This window comes from Somniosus microcephalus, chromosome 11 (assembly GCF_052327205.1).
Source record: "Somniosus microcephalus isolate GS21.2 chromosome 11, FLI_Smic_1.0, whole genome shotgun sequence".
Taxonomy (NCBI): domain Eukaryota; kingdom Metazoa; phylum Chordata; class Chondrichthyes; order Squaliformes; family Somniosidae; genus Somniosus; species Somniosus microcephalus.
The window spans coordinates 109,914,024-109,938,864 of NC_140997.1; the positions used below are offsets into that span (position 1 = coordinate 109,914,024).

At 45.8% G+C, this 24,841-nt stretch overlaps 1 protein-coding gene across 1 annotated transcript in view; it reads right to left on the minus strand.

The window, feature by feature from the left end:
• nckipsd (NCK interacting protein with SH3 domain) overlaps nt 1-24,841 on the minus strand; it is a 282,238-nt gene that overhangs the window by 12,884 nt on the left and 244,513 nt on the right. Inside the window, exons 7-9 of the mRNA XM_085999969.1 lie at nt 24,440-24,568; nt 20,908-21,000; nt 4,613-4,785 (exon numbers count right to left, since the gene is read on the minus strand). Of these exons, the coding sequence (XP_085856095.1) occupies nt 4,613-4,785; nt 20,908-21,000; nt 24,440-24,568 (395 nt within the window). The remainder of the gene's footprint in view (nt 1-4,612; nt 4,786-20,907; nt 21,001-24,439; nt 24,569-24,841) is intronic.

A 24,841-nucleotide genomic window follows, 5' to 3' on the forward strand; every position in this document is an offset into this window, starting at 1 on the left:
TTTGATTTGTTCAATCGATGAGGATTAAAATCGCCCATGATTATTGCAGTACCTTTCTGACAAGCCCTCATTATTTCTTGACTTATACTTTGTCCTACAGTGTAGCTACCGTTAGGGGGCCTATAGACTACTCCCACCAGTGACTTCTTTCCCTTTCTATTTCTTATCTCCACCCAAACTGATTCTACATCTTGATCTTCCGAGCCAAGGTAATTTCTCACTACTGTACTGATCTCATCCTTTATTAACAGAGCTACCCCACCTCCTTTTCCTTTCTGCCTATCCTTCCGAAATGTCAAATACCCCTGAATATTCAGTTCCCAGCCTGGGTCACCTTGCAACCATGTCTCTGTAATGGCCGTCAGATCATACCCATTTATTTTTATTTGTGCCGTCAATTCATCTAACTTGTTACGAATACTGCGTGCATTCAGATAAAGAGGGGGCAGTTCTGGACTTGGTTTTAAGGAATGAAGCTGGGCAGGTAGAAGGGGTATCGGTGGGAGAGCAGTTTGGTGGCAGTGATCATAATTCAGTTGGATTTAGCGTAGTTATGGAAAAGGACAAGATAGACCAGGAGTAAAAGTTCTTGAGGCCAATTTTACTAAGCGGAGATGTGATTTAGCAAAAGTTGACTGGAAACAGCTACTTGAAGGTAAATCAGTATCAGAGCAGTGGGAGGCATTCAAGGAGGAAGGGAAGCTTATGTCAGATACCGAGAGCTAAATACTGCAGAAAACCTAGGAGTATAGAAAATGCAGGGGTAAAATTTAAAAGGAAATTAGGAAAGCAAAGAGAGGGCATGAAAAAAATATTGGCAAGTAAAATCAAGGAAAACTCAAAGATGTTTAATAAATACATAAAGAGCAAGAGGATAACTAAACATTAGGGCCTATAAGAGGCCAAAATGGATGCTTGCATGTGGAGGCAGAAGACATGGGTATGGTTCTTAATAAATACTTTGCGTCTGTCCTCACAAAAGAGAGGGACGATGAAATATTAGAAGAGATAAACATAGTGAGAGAGTAAATATTAAGAGGTTTAGCATCTTTGAAAGTAGATAAATCGCCAGGCCCGGATGAAATGTATCCCAGACTGTTAGGAGAAGCAAGGGAGGAAATAGTGAAGGCTCTGAACATCATTTTCCAATCCTCTCTGGCTACAGGTGTGGTGCCGGAGGACTGCTAATGTTGTACCGTTGTTTAAAAAGGGAGAAAGGGATATACCGAGTAATTATAGGCCAGTCAGCCTAACATTGGTGGTGGGCAAATTATTGGAAAAAATTGTGAGGGACAGTATTAATCATCATTTAGAAAGGCACAGATTAATCAAGGACAATCAGCATGGAAGGTTGTGTCTGACTAACTTGATTGAAATTTTTGAGGAGGTAACAAGGAGGGTTGATGAGGGTAGTGTGTTTGATGTAGTCTACATAGATTTTAGCAAGGCTTTTGACAAAGTCCCACATGGCAGACTGGTCAGAAAAGTAAAAGCCCATGGGATCCAAGGGAAAGTGGCAAGTTGGATCCAAAATTGGCTCAGTGGCAGGAAGCAAAGGTCGACGGATGTTTTTGTGATTGGAAGGCTGTTTCCAGTGGGGTTCCGCAGGGCTCAGTACTCGGTCCCTTGCTTTTTGTGGTATATATCAATGATTTAGACTTCAAGGTAGGGGGCATGATTAAGAAGTTTTCAGATGATACAAAAATTTGTCGTGTGGTTGATAGCAAGGAAGCAAGCTGTAGACTGCAGGAAGATATCAATGGATTGGTCAGGTGGGCAGAAAAGTAGCAAATGGAATTCAATCTGGACAAGTGTGAGGTAATGCATTTGGGGAGGGCTAACAAGGAAAGGGAATACACAATAAATGGTAGGATACTGAGAAGTGTCGAGGAACAGAGAGACCTTGGAATGCATGTCCACAGACCCTTGAAGGGAGCAGGACAGGTAGATAAGGTGGTTAAGAAGGCATACGGGATACTTTCCTTTATTAGCCAAGGCAGAGAATATAAGAGCAGGGAGGTTATGCTTAAACTGTGTGAAACACTAGTTAGGCCACAGCTAGAGTACTGTGTACAGTTCTGGTCAACGCATTAAAAGATGGATGTGATTGCACTAGACAGAGTACAGAGGAGATTTACGAGGATGTTGCCAGGACTGGAGAACTTTAGCTATGAGGAAAGATTGGATAGGCTGGGTGCGCAGCTTAAAGAGAACATTAGTGGCAGGATGTAATTCGTGGCGTGCTGCAAGGATCAGTGCTTGGGCCTCAGCTATTTACAATCTATATCAATGACTTAGATGAGGGGACCAAGTGCAAGATATCCAAGTTTGCTGATGATGCAAAGCTAGGTGGGAAAGTAAGCTGTGAGGAGGATGTAAAGATGCTGCAAAAGGATGTAGACAGGCTAAGTGATTGGGCAAGGTGGTAGCAGATGGTATATAATGTGGGGAAGTGAAATTATCCACTTTGGTAAGAAGAATGGAAAAGCAGAATTTTTTTTAATTTTTTTTTTAAAAAGGAGAGACTAGTAAATGTTGTTATTCAGAGGGATTTAGGTGTCTTTGTACACAAAACACACAGAGTTGACATGCAGGTACAGCAAGCAATTAGGAAGGCAAATGGTATGCTAGTCTTTATTGCAATGGGGTTGGAGTATTAGAGTAAGGAATTGTTGCAATTGTACAGGGCTTTGGTGAGACCACACCTGGAGTACTGTGCACAGTTTTGGTCACCTTACCTAAGGAAGGACCTACTAGCTGGTGCAATGAAGGTGCACTAGATTTGATTCCTGGGATGATAGGGTTGTCCTATGAGGAGAGATTGAGTAGAATGGGCCTATATTCTCCAGTGTTTAGAAGAATGAGAGGTGATCTCATTGAATTGTACAAAATTCTTAGAGGGCTTGACAGGGCAGATGCTGAGAAGCTGTTTCACCGGATGGAGTGTCTAGAACTAGGGATCATTGTCTCAGGATAAGGGGTCGGCCACTGAGAACTAACATGAGGAGAAAATTTTTCACCCACACGGTTGTGAATTTTTGGAATTCTCTACCCCAGAGGGCTGTTGATGCTCAGTCGTTGAGTATACTCAAGACAGAGAGCGATAGATTTTTGGGCACTAAGGGAATCAAGGGAATATGAGGTAGGGCGGGAAAGTGGAGTTGATGTTGAAGATCAGCCATGATCTTATTGAATGGCAGAGCAGACTCGAGGGGCCGAATGGCCTACTCCTGTTCCTATTTCTTATGTTCTTACTTCTACCCATAATGTTTCCACTAGGAACAGGAATAGGCCATTCAGCCCCTCGAGCCTGTTCTGCCATTCAATTAGATCATGGCTCATCTGTATCTTAACTCCATCTACCCGCCTTGGTTCCATATCCTTTAATACTCTTGCCTAATAATCTATCAATCTCAACTTTGAAATTTTCAATTGACCAACCCTCACCAGCTTTTTGGAGAGAGTTTCCCAGATTTCCACTGCCCTTTGTGTGAAGAAGTGCTTTCTGACATCACTCCTGAACGGCCAAGCTCTAATTTCAAGGTTATGCCCCCTTGTTCTGGACTGTCCCACCAGAGGAAATCATTTCTCTATTTCTACTGTATCAACTCCATGAATTATCTCAAACACCTCAATTAGATCTACCTTAAGAGGAGCGCAGGGATATGGGAGGGTTGTAGAGCTGGAGGAGATTACAGAGATAGGGAGGGGCGAGGCCATGGAGGGATTTGGAAACAAGGATGAGAATTTTGAAATTGAGGCACTGAGGCTGTGGCAGATAACAGTTCAACCTGGGGAAATGTGAGGTTATCCACTTTGGATCTGAGAAAGACAAGTGGGAATATTTTTGAAATGGGGAGAGACGAGGAACTGTGGGGGAGCAGGGGGGTTTGGGTGTTCATGTACAGAATTCACTAAAAGCTAGTACACAGATACAAAAAGTAATCAAAACATCTAATGGAATGTTGGTCTTTATCTCAAGCGGGCTGGAATACAAAGGGGAAGAAGTGATGCTTCAGTTATAGAGAGCCTTGGTCAGAACCCCCATCAGAGGCCACGGAGGGATTTGAACACAAGGATGAAAATTTTGAAATTGAGGTTTTGCCGGACCGGGAGCCAATGTAGGTCAGCAAGCACAAGGGTGATGGGAGAACTGGGCTTGGTGCGAGTTAGGATATGGGCAGCAGAATTTTGGATAAGCAAAGTTTAGAGCGTGGAAGGCCGGCCAGGAGAGCATAGGAATAGTCGAGTCGAGAGGTAACAAAGGCATGGATGAGGGTTTCAGCAGTAGATGGGTTAAGGCAGGGGCGGAGATGGGTGATGTTACGTAGGTGCAAGCAGGCGGTCTTGGTGATGGAGAGGAGAAGGGCTCAGAAGCTGAGCTTAGTTTCAAATAGGGCACCAATTAGCTTACATATTCGAACAGTGAGACCCCTCTGGTCCATCGCAGTGCTACGTTTACACAATGGCCCTCATTTACAGTGCCCACCCCCCATTTCATGATAGCAGTGCCTCATACATGTTTTGCTGATATATAAAAACTCTGGAAATTCCCAGCCAGTGTTAATATTGCGATGGTGAGGAATACATTATTACTAATGCACTTCCTGACCTTGTCTCCTGGTGAGAGGTCGGAGGTCTGACGCACAATGATATCGATCATCACCATCATGTCAGTGCGGTAGAAAATTCTCGCTGTGTCCTTGTCAGCAAAAACGTCCTGCAAGAACTTGAGCACCGAGTGTGGTGGCTGGGGTTGGTGCTTGAAGATACTAACCGGATCATCTGCAGAAGAGGGGTTCAAAATTAATGTTATTTCAGTGAATGATACACGCTTTATAAAGGAAAGCATTCATACACCTCTAGCATGATATGAAGAGGAGAGTCTCCACAGCGACTGCTTTCTGCAGCCATGTTTCCTTCATTAGAGCTATCTGCCATATGCTAATGGGGGTAGGATTTATAACAAAGCTCAGGAACCACGGCCTTCAGACTCGCTGCTTCATCTGTTTCTGGGGCTCTCCACATCTACAGCCCAGCTACGACTCACTGACCGAACTGGCATTCCGCACGCTTCCCTCTCAGTTCCTTCTCCAGTAAAGACCACAACGGAATGCCAGGAGGAGGCAGGGTTATCATAGCCTCAATACAGGGAGAGAAAGGGCCCCACTGGAATTCAGCTAGCTCGCCCAATTTACTGATTTTTTTTGTCCGTCTATTGGGAGGTTCTCAATGCCAACTGTCCACCAATTGAATGAAATCAGGAGACATTGGGAGTGAAAAAACAAGACAGTGTTAATGTACCAGAGGGAGGGGCTTGATGGGAGTGTCAATGTACCAGAGGGAGGGGCTCTGGTGGGAGTGTCAATGTACCAGAGGGAGGGGCTCTGATGGGATTGTTAATGTACCAGAGGGAGGGGCTTCGATGAGAGTGTTAATGTACCAGAGGGAGGGGCTCTGATGGGAGTGTTGATGTTCCCCGACATCTTTGGGAGGTTATTTGTGTCCTCCTTTGTGAAGACAGAACCAAAGTATGTATTTAATTGGTCTGCCATTTCTTTGTTCCCCGTTATAAATTCCCATGATTCTGACTGCAAGGGACCTACGCTTGACTTCACCAATCTTTTTCTCTTCACATATCTATAAAAGCTTTTACAGTCAGTTTTTACGTTCCCTGCAAGCTCTGATGGGAGCGTTAATGTACCAGAGGGAGGGGCTCTGACGCGAGTGTTAATATACCAGAGGGAGGGGCTTTGATGGGAGAGTTAATGTACCAGAGGGAGTGTTAATGTATCAGAGGGAGGGGCTTTGATGGGAGAGTTAATGTACCAGAGGGAGGGGCTCTGATGGGAGTGTTAATGTACCTGAGGGAGGGGCTCTGATGGGAGTGTTAATGTACCAGAGGGAGGGGCTCTGATGGGAGTGTTAATGTACGAGAGGGAGGGGCTTTCATGGGAGTGTTAATGTACCAGAGGGAGGGGCTTCGATGGGAGGGTTAATGTACCAGAGGGAGGGGCTCTGATGGGAGTGTTAATGTACCGGAGGGAGGGGCTCTGATGGGAGTGTTAATGTACCGGAGGGAGGGGCTCTGATGGGAGTGTTAATGTACCGGAGGGAGGGGCTCTGATGGGAGTGTTAATGTACCAGAGGGAGGGGCTATGATGGGAATGTTAATGTAAAACAGGGAGGGGCTATGATGCGAGTGTTAATGTGTCAGAGGGAGGGGCTCTGATGGGAGTGTTAATGTACCAGAGGGAGGGGCTATGATGGGAGTGTTAATGTACCAGAGGGAGGGGCTCTGATGGGAGTGTTAATGTGCCAGAGGGAGTGGCTATGATGGGAGTGTTAATGTAAAAGAGGGAGGGGCTCTGATGGGAGTGTAAATGTACCAGAGGGAGGTGTAATGTATGTACCTTCAAGGGGGAGAACTACTTTTTACAGCTCATGTATACTGTAAGTACCGGCAGTGACCACACCTGTATATAACGTTGAGTAGTAATCTGTACAGTTCAGTTGCAGTCTGAGCCACGTTGAGTAAACACCGTTTGTACCGTTCTCCGCAGTCTGTGTCTAATTATACACGGACGTAACATTGGCGACGAGGCAGGTTCAAACCTACCTGCAACTCTGCATCACCTCCCGGGCATTCGTTCCTGAAGATCAGTGGATTGGAGGTCAAGGCCAGAGACTCGGGCGTCGAACACGGGCAACCACCCAGTCATCCAGCAGAGACTCGAGAATTGCGGGGGAGGCTGTCGAGAGCCAGGCTTGGCTTTCCAGTCGAGGTGGTCCAGCGAAACGGGCTGGCAACAGGTAGTGCGCAGACCCTTCCCGGACAGCGGCGGGCTAGAGCCCGACCGAGCAGCACAGCAAAGGGCCGAGCAGCGTCGACGGGGGAGAGAGGACAGAGCACACAGGGCGCAGCCAGTGTTCAGGGGCCAAGCAGCGTCGTAGAGAGGGAGAGAGAGACGCGCAGAAACCCGCGAGGCGCCGCCATTGCCACGAGGACTGCTGAGAGCGGCGTTGGCAGCAGCGCAGGAGAAGCGCGCGCAACCTACAGGGCGCCGCCATTGCCACGAGAACCGGCAGCAGCGGGGGAGGAAGGAAAGCGCGGTAGACGCTATTTTAAACCACACCCAAAATGCCGAAGAGTGGCACTATCACCGCATTTGACAATGAAGTCGAAGATTGGACTACATATGTCGAACGAATAGAGGTGTACTGCAAGGCAAATAAGGTGTTAGATGACAAGAAAGCGTTGGAATTGTTGAATTTAATGGGTGCAAAGACGTATGGGTTGTTGCAAAATCTAGTAACCCCAATGAAGCCAATGGAAACGAGTTTTGAAGACATAGTAACGATACTAAAGGAACATTTAAACCCCACACCGCTGCTGATAGCAGAAAGATTCAAGTTTCACAAACGGAACCAGCATAAGGGTGAAAGCAATGCTGATTATTTAACAGAACTGCGCAAACTATCGAAACACTGCCAGTTTGGAGCGGGACTGGCAGATACCTTAAGGGACAAGTTTGTGTGTGGGCTTCAAAGTGAAGGAACCCAGAAACGGCTTTTATCTGAAAAGGACCTTATGCTGGAAAAGGCTTTCAGCATTGCGGTATCATATGAAGCAGCAGCACGGGGCGCTGCAGAGATACAACAGAGACCGCAAGAATATGGCACAAACGAAATGTCATATGGAACAGAGAAGTGCTATCACTGCGGCAGACCAACACACGACCAGAATAATTGCTGGTTCAAAGACAAAGTGTGCAGACAGTGTGGAAAAGTAGGACACATAGCACGAGTCTGCAGGTCGGGAAAGAAAACCAGCAATAAGAAACCGACCAAAGGGAAGTACAAGGAGGTACATAAGATAACGGAGAATAGTTCAGACGAACAAAAGAGTGATAATGACTCCGAAAGCAGGGAACTGAGTTGTCTGAAACTACATAATGTGATCACAACAGAGGATCACCGAACCATTTGGGTCACACTCAAGATGGCAGGAGTCCAAGTAAAGATGGAGTTGGACACAGGATCAGCCCCAACAGTCATAAACCGACGGGACTACGAGCGGCTATTCTCACACATACCCTTGAGAGACACGAAAATTATTTTGAAGACGTACACGGGGCAAAAAGTCTACCCCAAAGGAAAAAAAAGGGTTACCGGTAAGGAAACACCAAAACTAGACCTGTATGTATTGCAAGATGGAGGACCACCATTACTGGGACGTGAATGGATCCGGAAAATACAACTGGATTGGCATTCCATACAGGCACTGACTGTGGCTGACAAAAAGGAAGACGACGTCACACCTGGGCGACTGTCAAAGATCCTAACTGACGCGAAAGAAGTATTCCAGCAAGGACTCGGAACACTGAAAGGCATGACAGCGACGATTAAAATTGAAGAAAACGCAAGTCCAAAATTTTTTAAGGCCAGACCGGTACCTTATGTGATCCGCCCAGCCGTCGAAGCAGAGCTGGAGAGTCTGGAACGTTCAGGTGTACTGTCCAAGGTAGACTGGAGCGAGTGGGCTACACCCATCGTCCCTGTGATGAAAAAGTCGTTGAGCAGCACACCTGGGGAACCAAGGAAGGTTCGCATCTGTGGGGACTTTAAGGTAACAGCGAACCCGGTCCTTCACACCGTACAATATCCACTTCCGCGGATTGAAGATATTTTCGCCTCGCTATCTGGAGGGAAACGCTTCACTAAGATTGATCTGGCCCAGGCGTATCTGCAAATGGAGGTAGAAGAAGCATCAAAAAAATACCTCACCATCAACACCCATAAAGGTCTCTACCAATACAACCGGCTGGTATTCGGGGTAGCATCAGCTCCGGCTATTTGGCAGAGGGCAATGGAACAAGTCCTGCAAGGGATCCCAGGGACCCAGTGTTATTTGGACGACATCCTGGCCACGGGCGAAAATGACAGTGCTCACCTTGCCAACCTGGAGCAGGTGCTCACTAGATTGCAGGAATATGGGCTCCGAGCTAACCGCCTCAAATGCGAGTTTTTTAGAAAACAGATCTCGTATTGTGGCCACGTGATCGATAAAGAGGGGTTACATAAGTCCCCAGAGAAGATTGAGGCAGTAGTCAAGGCTCCAGCACCGGAAAATGTGTCACAACTGAGGTCGTTCCTCGGGCTGGTAAACTACTACCATAAGTTCTTGCCAAATTTGTCTACAATACTACACCCACTGAACACCCCACTGCAAACTGGGGTGCCATGGAAGTGGAGTGATGAATGTAGATGAGCTTTCCAGAAGAGCAAAACACTAATCACATCGAAAGAGGTATTGGCCCATTACAGCCCAGCATTACCAATTCGGTTGGCATGTGATGCGTCACCCTACGGCATTGGAGCGGTGCTGTCGAACAAATTCTCGGACGGCTCAGAAAGGCCAATAGCCTTTGCATCACGATCACTAACCTCAGCCGAGCGTAACTACGCCCAGATTGACAGGGAGGCCCTCAGCCTCGTGTGGGGAGTGAAAAAGTTCAATCACTATCTGCACGGGCAGAAATTCACCTTGCTGACTGATCACCAGCCTCTTATCTCCATTTTTAATCCAAAGAAGGGCGTTCCGGTGATGACTGCGCAACGGCTACAAAGATGGTCCCTTTTTCTAGGGGCGCACCATATGAGATTGAATATAAGGGCACGAAACAGCATGGAAATGCTGATGGGCTATCACGCCTGCCACTGCCTTCTGCGGAGGAAGCACCAGCAGTGGATCCTGTCGAAATATTCCATTTGACTATAGTTGAATACCTACCGGTAACTAACGCTTGTATCGAAAAGGAAACCCGAAATAACCCGACACTGTCTCGGGTATGTGATTTGACGGTGAAGGGATGGCCAGCACATGGCGACTCACTGTTGCCAGCATTCTCGACAAGGAGAGAACAGCTGTCAGTGTGCCGGGGGACCTTGATGTGTTGATCCCGAGTGGTAATTCCACCCAAGTTAAGGGATAGAGTGCTCAATGAGCTTCATGAGGGTCATCTGGGAGGGGTAAAAATGAAAAGCCTAGCCAGGGCTTATGTGTGGTGGCCGGGAATCGATAAACAAAATCGAGGACCTGACCAAGAGCTGCTCAGGATGCCAGAAAGTCCAAAATGCACCACCACAGGCCCCTCTACACCCATGGGAGTGGCCCTCATCTCCATGGCAACAGGTGCATATTGATTTTGCTGGTCCATTCATGGACTCAATGTTTTTAATAGCCGTGGATGCGCACTCGAAATGGCCCGAGGTCATCAAAATGTCCTCCACCACCACGGAGAAAACTATTGCAGTCCTACGGACCATTTTTGCCAGGAATGGCTTGCCAGAACAGATTTGCTCCGACAACGGACCACAGTTTGTGTCCAAAGAGTTCCGGAGGTTCTTGAAAAAGAATGGGGTAAGGCATTACACAACCGCCCCGTATCATCCAGCCACAAATGGATTGGCTGAGAGGTTCGTACAAACCTTTAAGAAGGCAATAAAGGCTATGTACAATGACAACATTCCACTGCAGCAGCACAAGGTGGACAATTTCCTGTTTGCCTACCGGAATGCGACACATGCAGTCACCAACCAGGCCCCAGCCATGATGTTCTTTAACCGAAGGTTAAGATCTCGCCTGGATTTGCTCAGACCAAACATACGAAGAGATGTTGAGAGTAAGCAATTCCAGCACATCCATGAGAAGCCAACAAGGAGCTTCAATGTAGGGCAACCAGTCTTGGCCCGCAACTACCGAACAGAAAAATGGCAGCCAGGAACGATATGCACACGGCAGAGCCCACTAATGTACACAGTGGACGTTGGGGAGAGCATCGCGAGATGCCATGCTGACCAGATCCTAGAGTCACAGGAACAAGTCAACCCCATGCCTCGCCCATACGTACCTGGTGATGAACCCGATGTACAGGTAGCATCTACCCCAGAAACAGTAGCATCGGAAGCTGATGAACCAACCGACGACAGGGGGCCAGAATCACCTCTGCACCAAGAGCAAGACACTCGGGAAAGGCGCTATCCAGAAAGGATCAGGAAGCCTCCCCAAAGGCTGAATTTATAAATAGACTATTTTCAGCTAATGTTGCATGTTAAACGTGTTAATTGTAATTAGTTTGATATTTAATTGTTAAATGAGTGTTATGGTACTGTTAATCTAAAAGGGGAGGAATTGTAATGTATGTACCTTTAAGGGGGAGAACTACTTTTTACAGTTCATGTATACTGTAGTACCGGCAGTGACCACACCTGTATATAACGTTGAGTAGTAATCTGTACAGTTCAGTTGCAGTCTGAGCCACGTTGAGTAAACACCATTTGTACCGTTCTCCGCAGTCTGTGTTTGATTATACACGGACGTAACAGGAGGGGCTCTGATGTGAATGTTAATGTACCAGAGGGAGGGGCTTTGATGGGAGTGTTAATGTACCAGAGGGAGGGGCTTCGATGTGAGTGTTAATGTACCAGAGGGAGGGGCTCTGATGGCAGAGTTAATGTACCAGAGGGAGGGGCTCTGATGGCAGAGTTAATGTACCAGAGGGAGGAGCTCTAATGGGAGTGTTAATGTACCAGAGGGAGGGGCTCTGATGGGAGAGTTAATGTACCAGTTGTTGGATGGTCTTTTCTCCTTCCCAACTTTTCCTTTGGTTTTAGATATTTTTGCAAAATAACATAACTGTCTGGGTATTAACCCCACTGCTTGGATATGTACCAGGATCATTACTATATGAGATGGCTGTTGCCATGGACGGTGCAGGAAAGGCATTAGTAAATATAGCCATGTTGAGTGTATGTTAGGCTACAGTTTTAGTAACTTGGAACATGGTGCTGAGGAAGCGAGAGGACAGACTGCAGTGGGCTATTCCTCTCCTATAAATTAAAGGTTAGGGATGGGGCCACTAAGGAATGAGCAAGGTAAGCTCTGGGGAAATGACAAAAAATGGTAGATGTATTGGATAACTACTTCACCTCAGTTTTTACTGAAGGTGGTAACAAAATAGGCAGTTCACTAAAGGATCAGCTTCAAAAGAATATTAATACAGTTGGGATAGAAAAGGAGAAAATAATTAACAAACTAGCAAAACAAAACCAGGATAAACCCCCAGGTCCGGAAGGTATGCAACCACAAATACTCAAGGAAACTAGGGAGGAGATAGCAATGGCACTAGTTTAAGTGTCAGCTCAGTTGGTAGCACCCTCTCCTCTGAGTTAGTAGGTTGTGGGTTCAAGTCCCACTCCAGTGCAGTAGTTAGGGAGTGCTGCACTGTCGGAGGTGCCGTTTTTCAGATGAGATGTTAAACCGAGGCCCCATCTGCTCTCTCTGGGGGACGTAAAAGATCCCATGGCACTATTTAGAAGTGTTCTGGCCAATATTTATCCCTTCATCAACTTCCCTGAAAGAGATTATCTGGTCATTATCACATTGCTGTCTGCGGGAGCTTGCTGTGCACAAATTGGCTGCTGTGTTTCCTACACTACCACAGTGATTACACTTCAAAAGTACTTCATTGGCTGTAAAGCGCTTTGGGACGTCCGGAAGTCGTGAAAGGCGCTCTATAAATGCAAGTCTTTCTTTATATGTACAAAAGTTCCATGGGAGAGTGGGTAGTGCTAGAGGACTGCAGGACAACTAATGTTGTTCCTATATACAAAAAAGGGAAATAGAACAAAACCTGGGAAATATAGACCAAGTCAGCTTAATGTCAGTTATAGGAAAGATACTGGAATCTATACTAAAAGAAGTGAAAGAGCATCTAGAGACAGAAAATATAAAAAAGTCAGCATGTATTCCGACTACTTGATAGAATTCTTTGAAGATTTAACAGAGAGTCGACAAGAGTAATGCAATAGATGTCATATACTTGGATCAGGTACCACACGGTAGGCTCATGACAAAGGTTAGGGCACGTGGAGTCAGAGATCAAATAGCTGAATGGATAGCAAATTTGCTTAAAAATAGAAAGCAGAGAGTAGGGGTGAAGAGTAGTTATTCAGATTGAAGAAAGGTAGAAAGCAGTGTTCCACAAGGATCAGTACTGGGACCAATGTTATTTAAAGTTTACATTAATGTTTTGGACTTGGGATTAAGTAACTCAATATCAAAATTTGCAGATGATGCCAGACTGGGAGTGTGGGTATAGCTAACATTGAGGAAAAATGCAACATAATACAGGAAAAAATTAGGAAACTTGCAGACTGGACAGTAAAGTGGCAAATGAACTTTAACATAGATAAATGTGAGGTGATACACTTTGGTCGGAAAAACAGAAACATCATCCAACTCCTTAGAAAATAAGAAACTGAAGGGAGTAGAAGAGCAAAGGGTTTTAGGGATACAGATGAACAAATCATTAAAAGCAGCATTGCAGGTAAGCAAATTAATTAAAAATGCTAACAAAGCACTAGGATTTATTTCTAGGAGTATACAATTCAAAAGTAGTCAAGTTATTGTACAGGACCCTGGTCAGGCCATACTGTGCACAGTTCTGGTCTCCATACTATAAAAAGGACATAGAAGCACTGGAGAAAGTGCAAAAAATTTTACAAGAATGGTACCAGAACTGAGAGATTCCAGCTATCGGGAAAGATTGAACAGGTTGGGGCTTTTTACTTAGAGGTATTATGAATGGGTTGGCGAGAATGTTTCCACTTGTGGGAGAATCCAAAACTAGGGGCTATAAATACAAGATAGGGAAATAAGGAGAAATGTCTTTACTCAGAGAGTGATCAGAATGTGGAACACTCTGCCACAGGAAGTGGTTGAGGCAAATAGCTTGGATGCTTTCAAAAGGAAACTAGATGAGTACATGAGAGAAAAGGGAATAGAAAGATATGCTGAAAGGCTGATGGAATGGGAGCATAAACACCAGCAGACTAGTTGGGCCAAATGGCCTTTTTTGTGCTATATATTCTATGTAATTCTATGTAAGGGGTGCTAGGTCTTTGAGGAAGTCAACAACCAGTGTGTTGCTCTTTTTCCTCGGAGAGAATATTGGTGGCAGTCAGCTAGTATCACAGCCAAAATGAGGAGAGGCAATATAAACTAAATGGTACAATTTTAAAGGGGGTGCAGGAACAGAGACACCTGGGGGTGTATGTACAGAAATCTTTTAAGGTGGCAGAACAAGTTGATAAGCCTGTTAAAAAAGTATACGGGATCCTTAGCTTTAAAAATAGAGATATAGAAAACAAAAGCAAGGCAGTTATGCTAAAACTTTAGGCCTCAGCTGGAGTATTGTGGCCAATTCTGGGAACCACACTTTAGGAAGGATATCAAGGCCTTGGAGAGGGTGCAGAGGAGATTTACAGGGATGAGGGATTTCAGTTACATGGAGAGACTGGAGAAGCTGGGATTGGTCGCCTTGGAGCAGAGAAGGTTAAGGGGAGATTTGATAGAGGTGTTCAAAATCATGAACAATTTTGAAAGAGTAAATAGGGAGAAACTGTTTCCACTGGCAGGAAAGTCATTAACCAGAGGACAGATAATTGGCAAAAGAGCCAGAGAGGAGTGTGGTGTATGTGCCTTTAAGAGCCCCAGGTGTGCGCAATGCCGGTAATTGCCACTTGGGCTATAAAAGCCTGTGTATTGTGTATATCCTTTAGAACCCCCCCCAGACTTGCTTAGTAAATACCTATGAACCAACTCCTGTCTTCAGTGTCTTTATCTACACATGGACACTACAGTGGCGACGAAGTGGAAACGGACTTACCTGCAATTCGGCAGCACCTCAAGGACATCGATTCCTCCAGCGTCCAGAAGACTCAAGGAAGTAATAGAAACTGTGGTTTCACCAGCTGGCCAAGCTGGTGGCAGGTACTGCGCTAATCCTTCCTGGGCGTCAGGCTGGTGCTCCAGCGGCGGGCTCTACAGCTGAGACAGGCAGCGAAATCGGAGGCAAGCAATAACGGACTGGGAGGGTGCACTCGGGAGACGGCCGGCGCGGCAAGCAGGTCAGCGTTTAGACCTCCGTCGGGAACGAGTCTCCAACAGTGAATAAACGGAAACCACAGTAAAACAGCATTGTTATCGGTAGCAGCGGCGGGAAAGCGCAGGAAGCGCCATATCGTTGCTACAGAGAAAAAAAAAGCGCGGGAAGCGCCATATCTATTTTTGAAATGCCTAAGTCTGGCAATATTGATGCTTTTGATAATGAAACAGAGCCTAACTTTGGCAATATTGATGTTTTTGATAACAAGATAGAGGATTGGACCACATATGTAGAAAGAGTGGAGGTGTTTTGCACCGCAAATGGAATAGAAGATGAAAAAAAAGCTTCAGTGCTTCTGGATCTAATGGGCGCAGAAACATACAAGCTGTTACGCAACTTAATCACTCCAGCCGAACCGATGGACAAGAATTTTGAGGAGATTGTTGATACCCTACACTGCCAATTCGAGGCAGGACTGGCAGATTCTCTGCAAGACAAATTCATCTGCGATCCCCTAAGTGTAGAAACACAAAAAAAGGTATCTTCTGGAAAAGATTTAACACTGGACAAGGCTTTCAGTGCAATAGGAGCGGCAAAGATACAGCAAAGGCCACAGGACTTCGGCACCCATGAAATGACACGGGGTTTCGAAAGATGTTATCGCTGCGGCAGATCCAACCATGACCAGAGGGATTGCTGGTTCAAAGAAAAAGCATGCAAGCGATGCGGAAAGATGGGACACATTCCACGTGTATGCCGATCTGAAAATAAAAAATCCACTAATGGGAAAAGAATCAATAAGGAAAAGCACAGAAAGGTACAAATGATGACGGACAGTAGCTCCAAAGACCAGAAGAGCGATAGCGACTCCGGGAACAAGAGACTAAGCTCTCTCAAATTACATAATGTAATTGCCAATGAAGATTACCAGACCATTTGGGTTACCCTCATAATAGCAGGGTCCCCAGTTAAAATGGAGCTAGATACAGGATCAGCTCTAACCGTAATAAATCGACGAGATTACGAGAGGCTATTTTCGCATATACCTCTAAAAGACACATCCATTATCTTAAAAACATATACGGGGCAGAAAGTATACCCCAAAGGAAAAATAAAGGTGCCTGTGGTATACAACGGCAAAGAAATACAAAAGTTGTATTTATACATTCTACAAGATGGTGGTCCACCGTTGTTGGGACGTGAATGGATAAGGAAGATACGTTTAGACTGGCACTCCATTCAGGCACTGACGGTGACCAGTAAGGAAAAAAACAATGATGACATCATACCTGAACGATTAAAAGACATCTTGGCCAACGCCAAAGAAGTGTTTCAAGAGAAACTAGGAACCTTGAAAGGCATCACCGCCTCAATAAAAGTGGAAGATGCAGCAATTCCAAAGTTTTTTAAGGCAAGACCGGTGCCATACGCAATACGTCCGGCAGTCGAGGCAGAGCTGGAGAATTTGGAAAAGGCAGGCGTATTATCCAAAATAGATTGGAGCGAATGGGCAACACCCATCGTTCCAGTCATGAAAAAAGCATTGAAAAATAACTCTGAGGAACAGAGAAAAATTCGCATCTGTGGGGACTTTAAGGTGACTGTAAACCCGGTCCTTCACACGGTACAGTATCCTCTTCCGAGGATAGAAGATATTTTCGCCTCACTATCCGGAGGGAAACGTTTCACAAAAATTGACTTGGCACAGGCATATCTACAGATGGAGGTTGAGGAGACCTCTAAAAAGTATCTCACAATAAACACACACAAAGGCCTGTACCAGTACAATCGACTGGTTTTTGGAGTAGCATCAGCTCCAGCTATCTGGCAAAGAGCTATGGAGCAAGTCCTGCAAGGGATTCCGGGGACTCAGTGTTACCTAGGCGACATCCTTATAACAGGAGAAAACGACAACGAGCACCTTGCCAATTTGGAGCAGGTGCTCACTAGGCTGAAAGAACGGGGCCTACGAGCAAATCGCCCCAAGTGCGAATTTTTCCAAAATCAGATATCATATTGTGGCCACATAATTAATAAGGAAGGGTTGCATAAGTCACCTGAAAAAATTGAAGCAGTTATAAAAGCCCCAGCACCTGAAAATGTTTCACAATTGAGGTCATTCCTGGGATTAATAAATTACTATCATAAATTTTTACCGAACTTATCAACTATTCTACACCCTCTTAATGATCTTCTACACACAGGAGTGATTTGGAAATGGAACGAAGACTGTAAACGTGCCTTCCATAAATGTAAAGACTTAATCACATCCGAGAAAGTTTTGGCTCATTACAACCCATCACTACCAATCAGACTGGCGTGCGATGCGTCCCCTTACGGCATAGGAGCGGTATTGTCCCATAGATTCCCTGATGGCTCGGAACGGCCGATAGCTTTTGCGTCACGCTCATTGAACTCAGCTGAGCGTAACTATTCCCAGATAGACAGGGAAGCACTCAGCCTGGTATGGGGAGTGAAGAAATTCAACCATTACCTACACGGACAAAAATTTACCTTGCTGACTGACCATCAACCCCTCATCTCCATATTCAACCCTAAGAAATGTGTCCCCATTATGACGGCACAAAGACTACAGAGGTGGTCCCTTTTTCTAGGGGCACACCAATACAACATTGAATACAAAGGGTCAAAACAGCATGGGAATGCTGACGGTTTATCGCGCCTGCCGTTGCCAACGATAGAAGAGGCACCTACAGTAGACCCAGTAGAGATATTCCACTCTACCATAGTGGAATGTCTACCGGTGACAAATTCTGCCATTGAAAGGGAGACCAGAAATGACCCTACTCCCTCACGGGTCTACGATTTAACAATGAAGGGATGGCCAGCACATGGCGAACCACTGTTGCCAGCATTCTCGCAAAGAAGAGAACAGCTGTCAGTGTGCCGAGGAACCTTGATGTGTGGATCCAGAGTGGTGATTCCACCCAAACTCCAGGATAAAGTGCTAAAGGAGCTTCACGAGGGGCATCTGGGTGGAGTGAAAATGAAGAACCTAGCTAGGGCGTTTGTATGGTGGCCAGGTATCGATGGAGACATCGAAGACATGACCAAGAGCTGCCTAGGATGCCAGAAGGTCCAAAATGCTCCGCCACAGGCCCCTCTACATCCATGGGAGTGGCCCTCATCTCCCTGGCAAAGGGTGCACATCGACTTTGCTGGTCCATTTATGGACTCAATGTTCTTAATCGCAGTTGATGCACACTCCAAGTGGCCGGAGGTAATAAAGATGTCCTCCACCACCACGGAAAAAACCATCACAGTATTAAGGACCATATTTGCCAGGAATGGGCTGCCGGAACAGATATGTTCTGATAATGGACCGCAATTCGTGTCCGAAGAATTCAGAAAGTTCTTAAAGAACAATGGGGTAAAGTACTACACGTCCGCCCCATACCATCCCGCCACCAATGGATTGGCTGAAAGGTTTGTCCAGACCTTCAAGAAGGCCATAAAGGCCATGGGTAATGAAAACATAAAACTTCAGCACAAGGTGGATAACTTCTTATTTGCATATAGGAATGCAACACATATGGTTACAAACCAAACTCCCGCCATGATGTTCTACAATAGAAACCTAAGATGCCGGCTGGATTTGGTCAAGCCCAACATCCGAAGGGACGTGGAGAACCGGCAGTTTCAGGGCATGAATGAAAGGCCAACTAGGGCCTTCCAGATAGGCCAACCGGTTTTGGCCCGGGACTACCGTACCGAGAAATGGCAGCCTGGAACTATCTGCACACGACTAGGACCACTGATGTATACCGTGGACATCGGAGAAAGCATAATAAGGCGCCATGCTGACCAAATCATCAAGTCATCCGAAAAGGGACAACCTACACCACCACGCTATACATCTAACGATGAAGTAGAGATACCCATATCTACCTCCAATCCGGTGATACTGGAACCCGATACTGGCCTTCAAGCCGAATCAGCCTTACCAGAAGAACCTACTACACCACCAGAAACTACTACACCCCCGAGGCGTTATCCGGACCGAGTCAGGAAGCCTCCTGAGAGACTAACTTATAATTAATTAATACAGCAATGTATATTATTTTGCATATAACATGTAATTAATAATTACTTAAAATATGATGTACTAGTTAGCTAGAAGGGGAGGAATTGTGGTGTATGTGCCTTTAAGAGCCCCAGGTGTGCGCAATGCCGGTAATTGCCACTTGGGCTATATAAGCCTGTGTATTGTGTATATCCTTTAGAACCCCCCCCAGACAGTAAATACCTATGAACCAACTCCTGTCTTCAGTGTCTTTATCTACACACGGACACTACAAGGAGGAGGAGAATTTTGTTTACGCAGCAAGTTGCTGTGATCTGGAATGCACTGCCTGAAAGGGTGGAAGCAGATTCAATAATAACATTCAAAAGGGAATTGGATAAATACTGAAGGGCTATGGGGAAAGAGCAGGAGAGTGGGACTAATTGGACAGCTCTTTTAAAGAGTTGGCACAAGCACGATGGGACAAATGGCCTCCTGCTGTGCTGTATCATTCTATCTCTTAGTAGTTTGGTAAATGCTCCTCAGTCAAAGTGTTTTTTTTGATTTCTAAAGAGGTTTTGATACAGTTTCACACAGAAGATCTGTCTACAGGGATAGAAGGCACAGAACAGGTGGAATTAATCTAAAATGAATTGAAAATTGGCTGAAGCAGAGGAAGCAAAGTGTAGTTGTAAGTGGACCGGGATTGGCATAGAAGTAGGTAACTAGTGATGTCTCTCAGGAACACAGTATTATTCTACATGATATGATACAGGAGGGGAACTTGGGGTACTGGTGCATCAATCCCTGACTTCATTAGTGCAGGGTGCATCCAGCCACAGCAGATAGAGAGCCTGGGCAGTGTAACCATGGGGATAGAGCACAAAGCTCAGCATGTGATTGTGTGCTTGCACAAACCGCTGGTCCAGCCCCAGCTGGAGGATGAGCTACAGTCCTGGTCACCATATCACGAGGGACACCCAGGACAGGGTGTAGTGAAGGGGAGTTAAATTGATGCCTGGGATGAGGCAAAATGTGTTCCCCTCACTGCCCAACACCCCTAGAGTACTCCACCACCTCACCTGCCCAATACTCCCATCGGCCCTACCCCTAGAGTACTCCACCCCCTCACCGCCCAATACCCCCATCGGCCCTACCCCTAGAGTACTCCACCACCTCACCTGCCCAATACCCCCATCGGCCCTACCCCCAGAGGACTCCACCCCCTCACTGCCCAACACCCCCAGAGTACTCCACCCCCTCACCGCCCAATACCCCCATCGGCCCTACCCCCAGAGTACCCCACCCCCTCACCTGCCCAATACCCCCATCGGCCCTACCCCCAGAGGACCCCACCCCCTCACCTGCCCAACACCCCCATCGGCCCTACCCCTAGAGTACTCCATCCCCTCACCTGCCCAACACCCCCATCGGCCCTACCCCTAGAATACTCCACCCCCTCACCGCCCAACACCCCCAGAGTACCCCACCCCCTCACCCGCCCAACACCCCCAGAGTACCCCACCCCCTCACCCGCCCAACACCCCCAGAGTACCCCACCCCCTCACCCCCAGAGTACCCCACCCCCTCACCCACCCAACACCCAGACACACCCGTGCACCCGACCCCCAAAGCACTCGATGCCGTAAGCGGGTTTGTTAGTAGGTTTTTATGGTTGCTGAACTCTGCGATTTACTGTGGTGCTGCCACTTGTTATACCAGGAGCCAGCAGGGCTACAGCAATAGAACAAGCTCTTGCCACCACTGATGGGTTCAGCTTTAAATACGATTGTGTAACTTGCACTTGTTCACACCAGAACAGCAATCCCACATTACTACAGACACAGCATGACCTGGAATGGCTGCAGGAGGAGCACTGGTCATACACAGACCGAATGATAACAAAATAATACCTCCTGATTTGATCCTCACCTGCTCGGTTTAACAGCAGCAATAATTTCTCTGTAAACACCTTCACATTCTCCCGTTTAGACAGTGTTTTCATGATGACATTGCTGGATGGCACTGTAAGCAGTAAATGTTTTAGTTAGCACAATGTGCACAACACAAAGAGCAGCTCTTTTCACTCCATCACTTCTGATTTACAAGAGGATACAGGATTGGACTGGTTCAGTTCAGATTAACTACAGCCCCATTTACATTTGGGGCTCCACATTGACTCAGCGCTTGGCGTGGTGTGTATGGCTGTGCAGATCAGCCTTTTATTGGCTAATTGATTGCTGCCCTGCAGTGGTTGGATATTCAAACATTATGCCTTCTTTTTATTCATTCCCCGGCTGTCGAGGTCAAGGCTGAAAAGTTCTACATCACTGAGAAGGGGCAACTTGAGATTTGGCAGGACTGGGATGGAACGTGAGGTTCCATTCACTGATAGATTCGTGGTGTCAAGCAGCAGTGAAGTGTCTCACAGCACTGGGTGGATGGGATCCCACTTCTAACAACACTGTGATTTTCTAAGGGCTATTGGTAAACATTGAATTTGATGTTTTGTGATGATCTTTCTCGCTCTCCCTTCCCTATTTGTTTTATAGCGGTAAGAAAATGTAGACGTTCTAATTACTAATCATCATTAAAACAGGTGATAATCAGAGCTTCTGTTTGCTTTCAAAGTTCAAGACTTTTTTTATTTGAAAAATAACTCAAATTAAGACTCGTTTGACAGTTGCTAGTGTAACGATCAATAACATGTCATTCTATAGTGGACACTAGGTGGAGCCGTAGAGCTGTATATAGCTGTATGTATAAGACTACACTACCCAGCTGTATATATATTAAGACTACATTACCCATGAGGCACTAGGCTACCCACAAGGCAACAGTCAAGATGGCAGCCTGCACACAGATACTATACCTAGAGAACGTGTACTGAATAAATGACTAGCTGGAAGCTAGCTGTGTTCATAATAAGAATGTCTATTTATTAATGAACATAACAGCTAGCAATTAGAATATTTACATTTTCTAGTTTAACGAAAAACAGAGATTAGATGCTTTCAAAATTAAATTATATTTTTATTTGCAGGGAAATCCAAATTAAGATAAGAAAAGACACTGTTTTAAGCTTGAAATTATTTTTGAGGTTTATAGAAAGAAAAGCTACAACAGGTGTGTAATCAATAGTCTCTCATTTTTCTCTCTGACACGCACACAGTCTTGTGGTTTAAAAAAACACTCGATCTATTTTGCCTCTAGCTTTTCTTCATTAAGTCTGAAAAACTGCTTGGAATCTGCTAGAGATTGAAGAAAGATGCATCACTGGTTCAGCTGAGGAAATGGTACTGGTGCATTCTGGGAAATTAGGTGTACTGCACATGCTCAAAGCGCACAATCTAACTTCAGCTAACAGAATCATAGATCAAGGCAAAAATATCAAGTCCAAGCCCAGGCCTTTGGGAGAGGTTGAGGCCTTCAAATAAAAGTTGTAATGAAGATATTAAAATAATGGATAATTATAATCATGTTATTGTGTAATATGAAATTAAAAAAAACATATTTAAAGCCATATTCTGGATATTTGAAATTCTGGCTGAGCTGAAATGGCAATTACTTTTCCCCAGAAAGCATTGTGAATGAGTTGTGGGGAATAGATAACAGCACCACCTTGTGGCATGGCAGGACACTGTTATAGGTAAGTGTTGTTATTTAGCATTAGAATTCCCATAAAAATTACTAAACATTTAAAAAAATAGAATTTGACTTATTAACTCGTTGTAAATAAGTGGCTGTGATGTTATCCACTACATAAACACCTCTTATTATTGCTATAAAACAGTGCATCCGCCAACTGACTGAGCAATGCCACGGGAGAGCTCCTGGACCAGAACCTGGCCTCTCATTGGAAGGGTTCAGACATTAGATCAGAGGGCTGGCCTCTTGGGAGGAGATGGTCAGGGGAATGAAATAAAAATTAAAACAGGAAGCCAAGGAAGCAAGCTTTGGAGAGCCAATTTTCAAAAGTAGCAGTGCCCTCTGTGGTGGGTGAACTAACAAGTACTGTAAGTACAATGGCAAGTATGGACAGCTTATCTTATAATGTATAATTATAAGCAGGCATTACAGGACAGAGGTGACATGAAGCGTGACACAGAAAGTAAACTGTAGAAACAGAAGGTAGGACTGGGGGGCCATGGGAGAAAGGTCTGCTGACCAGCAAGGTGGGAGGGAAGAGGCGGACCATCTTAAAGGAAGTGTCCCGGGCTATTTCCTGAGTGCATGATGGGGAATGTCCAATTATAAATGGAAGTCTAATAAATAGAATTGATTCGAGTGTGGAAATACTGCTGTGGTTCTGAAAGGGTTAATATGCTGCCTCTGAGCTGTTCAATGTTGGTGCAGTAAAGTAGATGTATAAAGTTCTACAACAGCAGCAATACAAATGGCACCTCACTGCTAAATTTAATAAGAAACACAGCATTAGGTTATCACTCCAATAAAAAAACAATGGGAATCGATGCTAAGGGCATTACATTTTGCTGTAACTCACATTATCTAAGCGTCTATGTAAAAGTGCTCTGGGCTAAAATTTGGTTTCATTAATTGATGAAATCATATACCAGAAATCAACATCTTTAAATGAATAAGCTTTTCACTCATTTCTGTTTGAAATCTGATTTAAGGCTGTGCACTGACACACCACATACTGCATTCTGGAGGGGAAGAGAGTGTAGCCGGGAAGGGGGAGGGGGAGAGTAGCCCGGGGGGTGAAGTGAGTAGCCCGAGGGGGTGGAGGTGGGGGGGATGAGAGAAGTCGGGGGGGGGGGGGGGGGGAAAGAGAGTAGCCCGAGGGGGGGGGAGGGGGAGAGAGAAGAGAGTAGCCCGAGGGGGGGGGGGGGGGGGGGAGAAAAAGAGTAGTTGGGGGGCGGGGGAGAGAGAGTAGCCCCGGGTGGGGGGGGGGGGAGAGAGAGAGAGAGTGTGAGAGTGTGTAGCCGGGAAGAGGGGGAGGGGGAAAGAGAGAGTAGCCGGGAAGGGGGGGGGGGGGGGGGGAAAGAGAGAGTGTAGCCGGGAAGGGTGGGGGGGCGTAGCCCCGGGGGAAAAAATTGTAAATTGGTCTAAACATATTTGTGGAAGTCTGAATTATTGCACTATACCGACGACTTTCTGAAAAGTCCTCTGGGAACTCCAACAAAATAGCCTCGACTGACTCATTGTTCTCAGTAGAATCTCTTGCCTATGCTTACCGATTCAGAACCTCACCTGACGGGGCCTGAAACCATAAGACTTCATCCCATCACTCCCAAAGGAAGCTGATTAGAACTCCAATCACCTACGCTGGGGCAAAGTTTGCTCTGCAGTGTCTGTAATTAAGAGCTCTTGCTGGACAGAAAGTTGTGGGCAGCTAATGCTGGAACTTCTGATAAGCACTTATGTACTGCCAAGCTCTGAGGGCGAGACACCGAAGGGAAAATCTGCCCGTGTGCCTGTGAAATGTCTGAGAGTAACTTACCGAGCATGTGGAGATTGAAAGAGAGCAGCACATTCGTAAACAAGTCTGGAAGTTGTTCAGTGGAATCAGACAAAAGCCCATCCTCAATCACATCCAGAAGAAATTGAATAAAGTCTGAGTTCAAGTGTTCTGCAAACACAATATGAGGCTTTAAAGTTTATCTGTCATATTCTACAAAACAAGATAAATACATCAAAAGGACTGCACTGCTATTGAAAAGGATAGCGGCTGAGAGACACTGCCCTCCCAATGCAGCTATTCGAGGTCATGCACACTCCCTTACAGATGGTATGTCCTCATGTCACCCTCTTTGGTCAGTTCAGGGTCCTAAGTGGAATGAGTTTGGGAAGTGTCAACCAGCTTCAGGTCCCAAAGGTGACAAGAGCTCAAAAACTGTGCTCT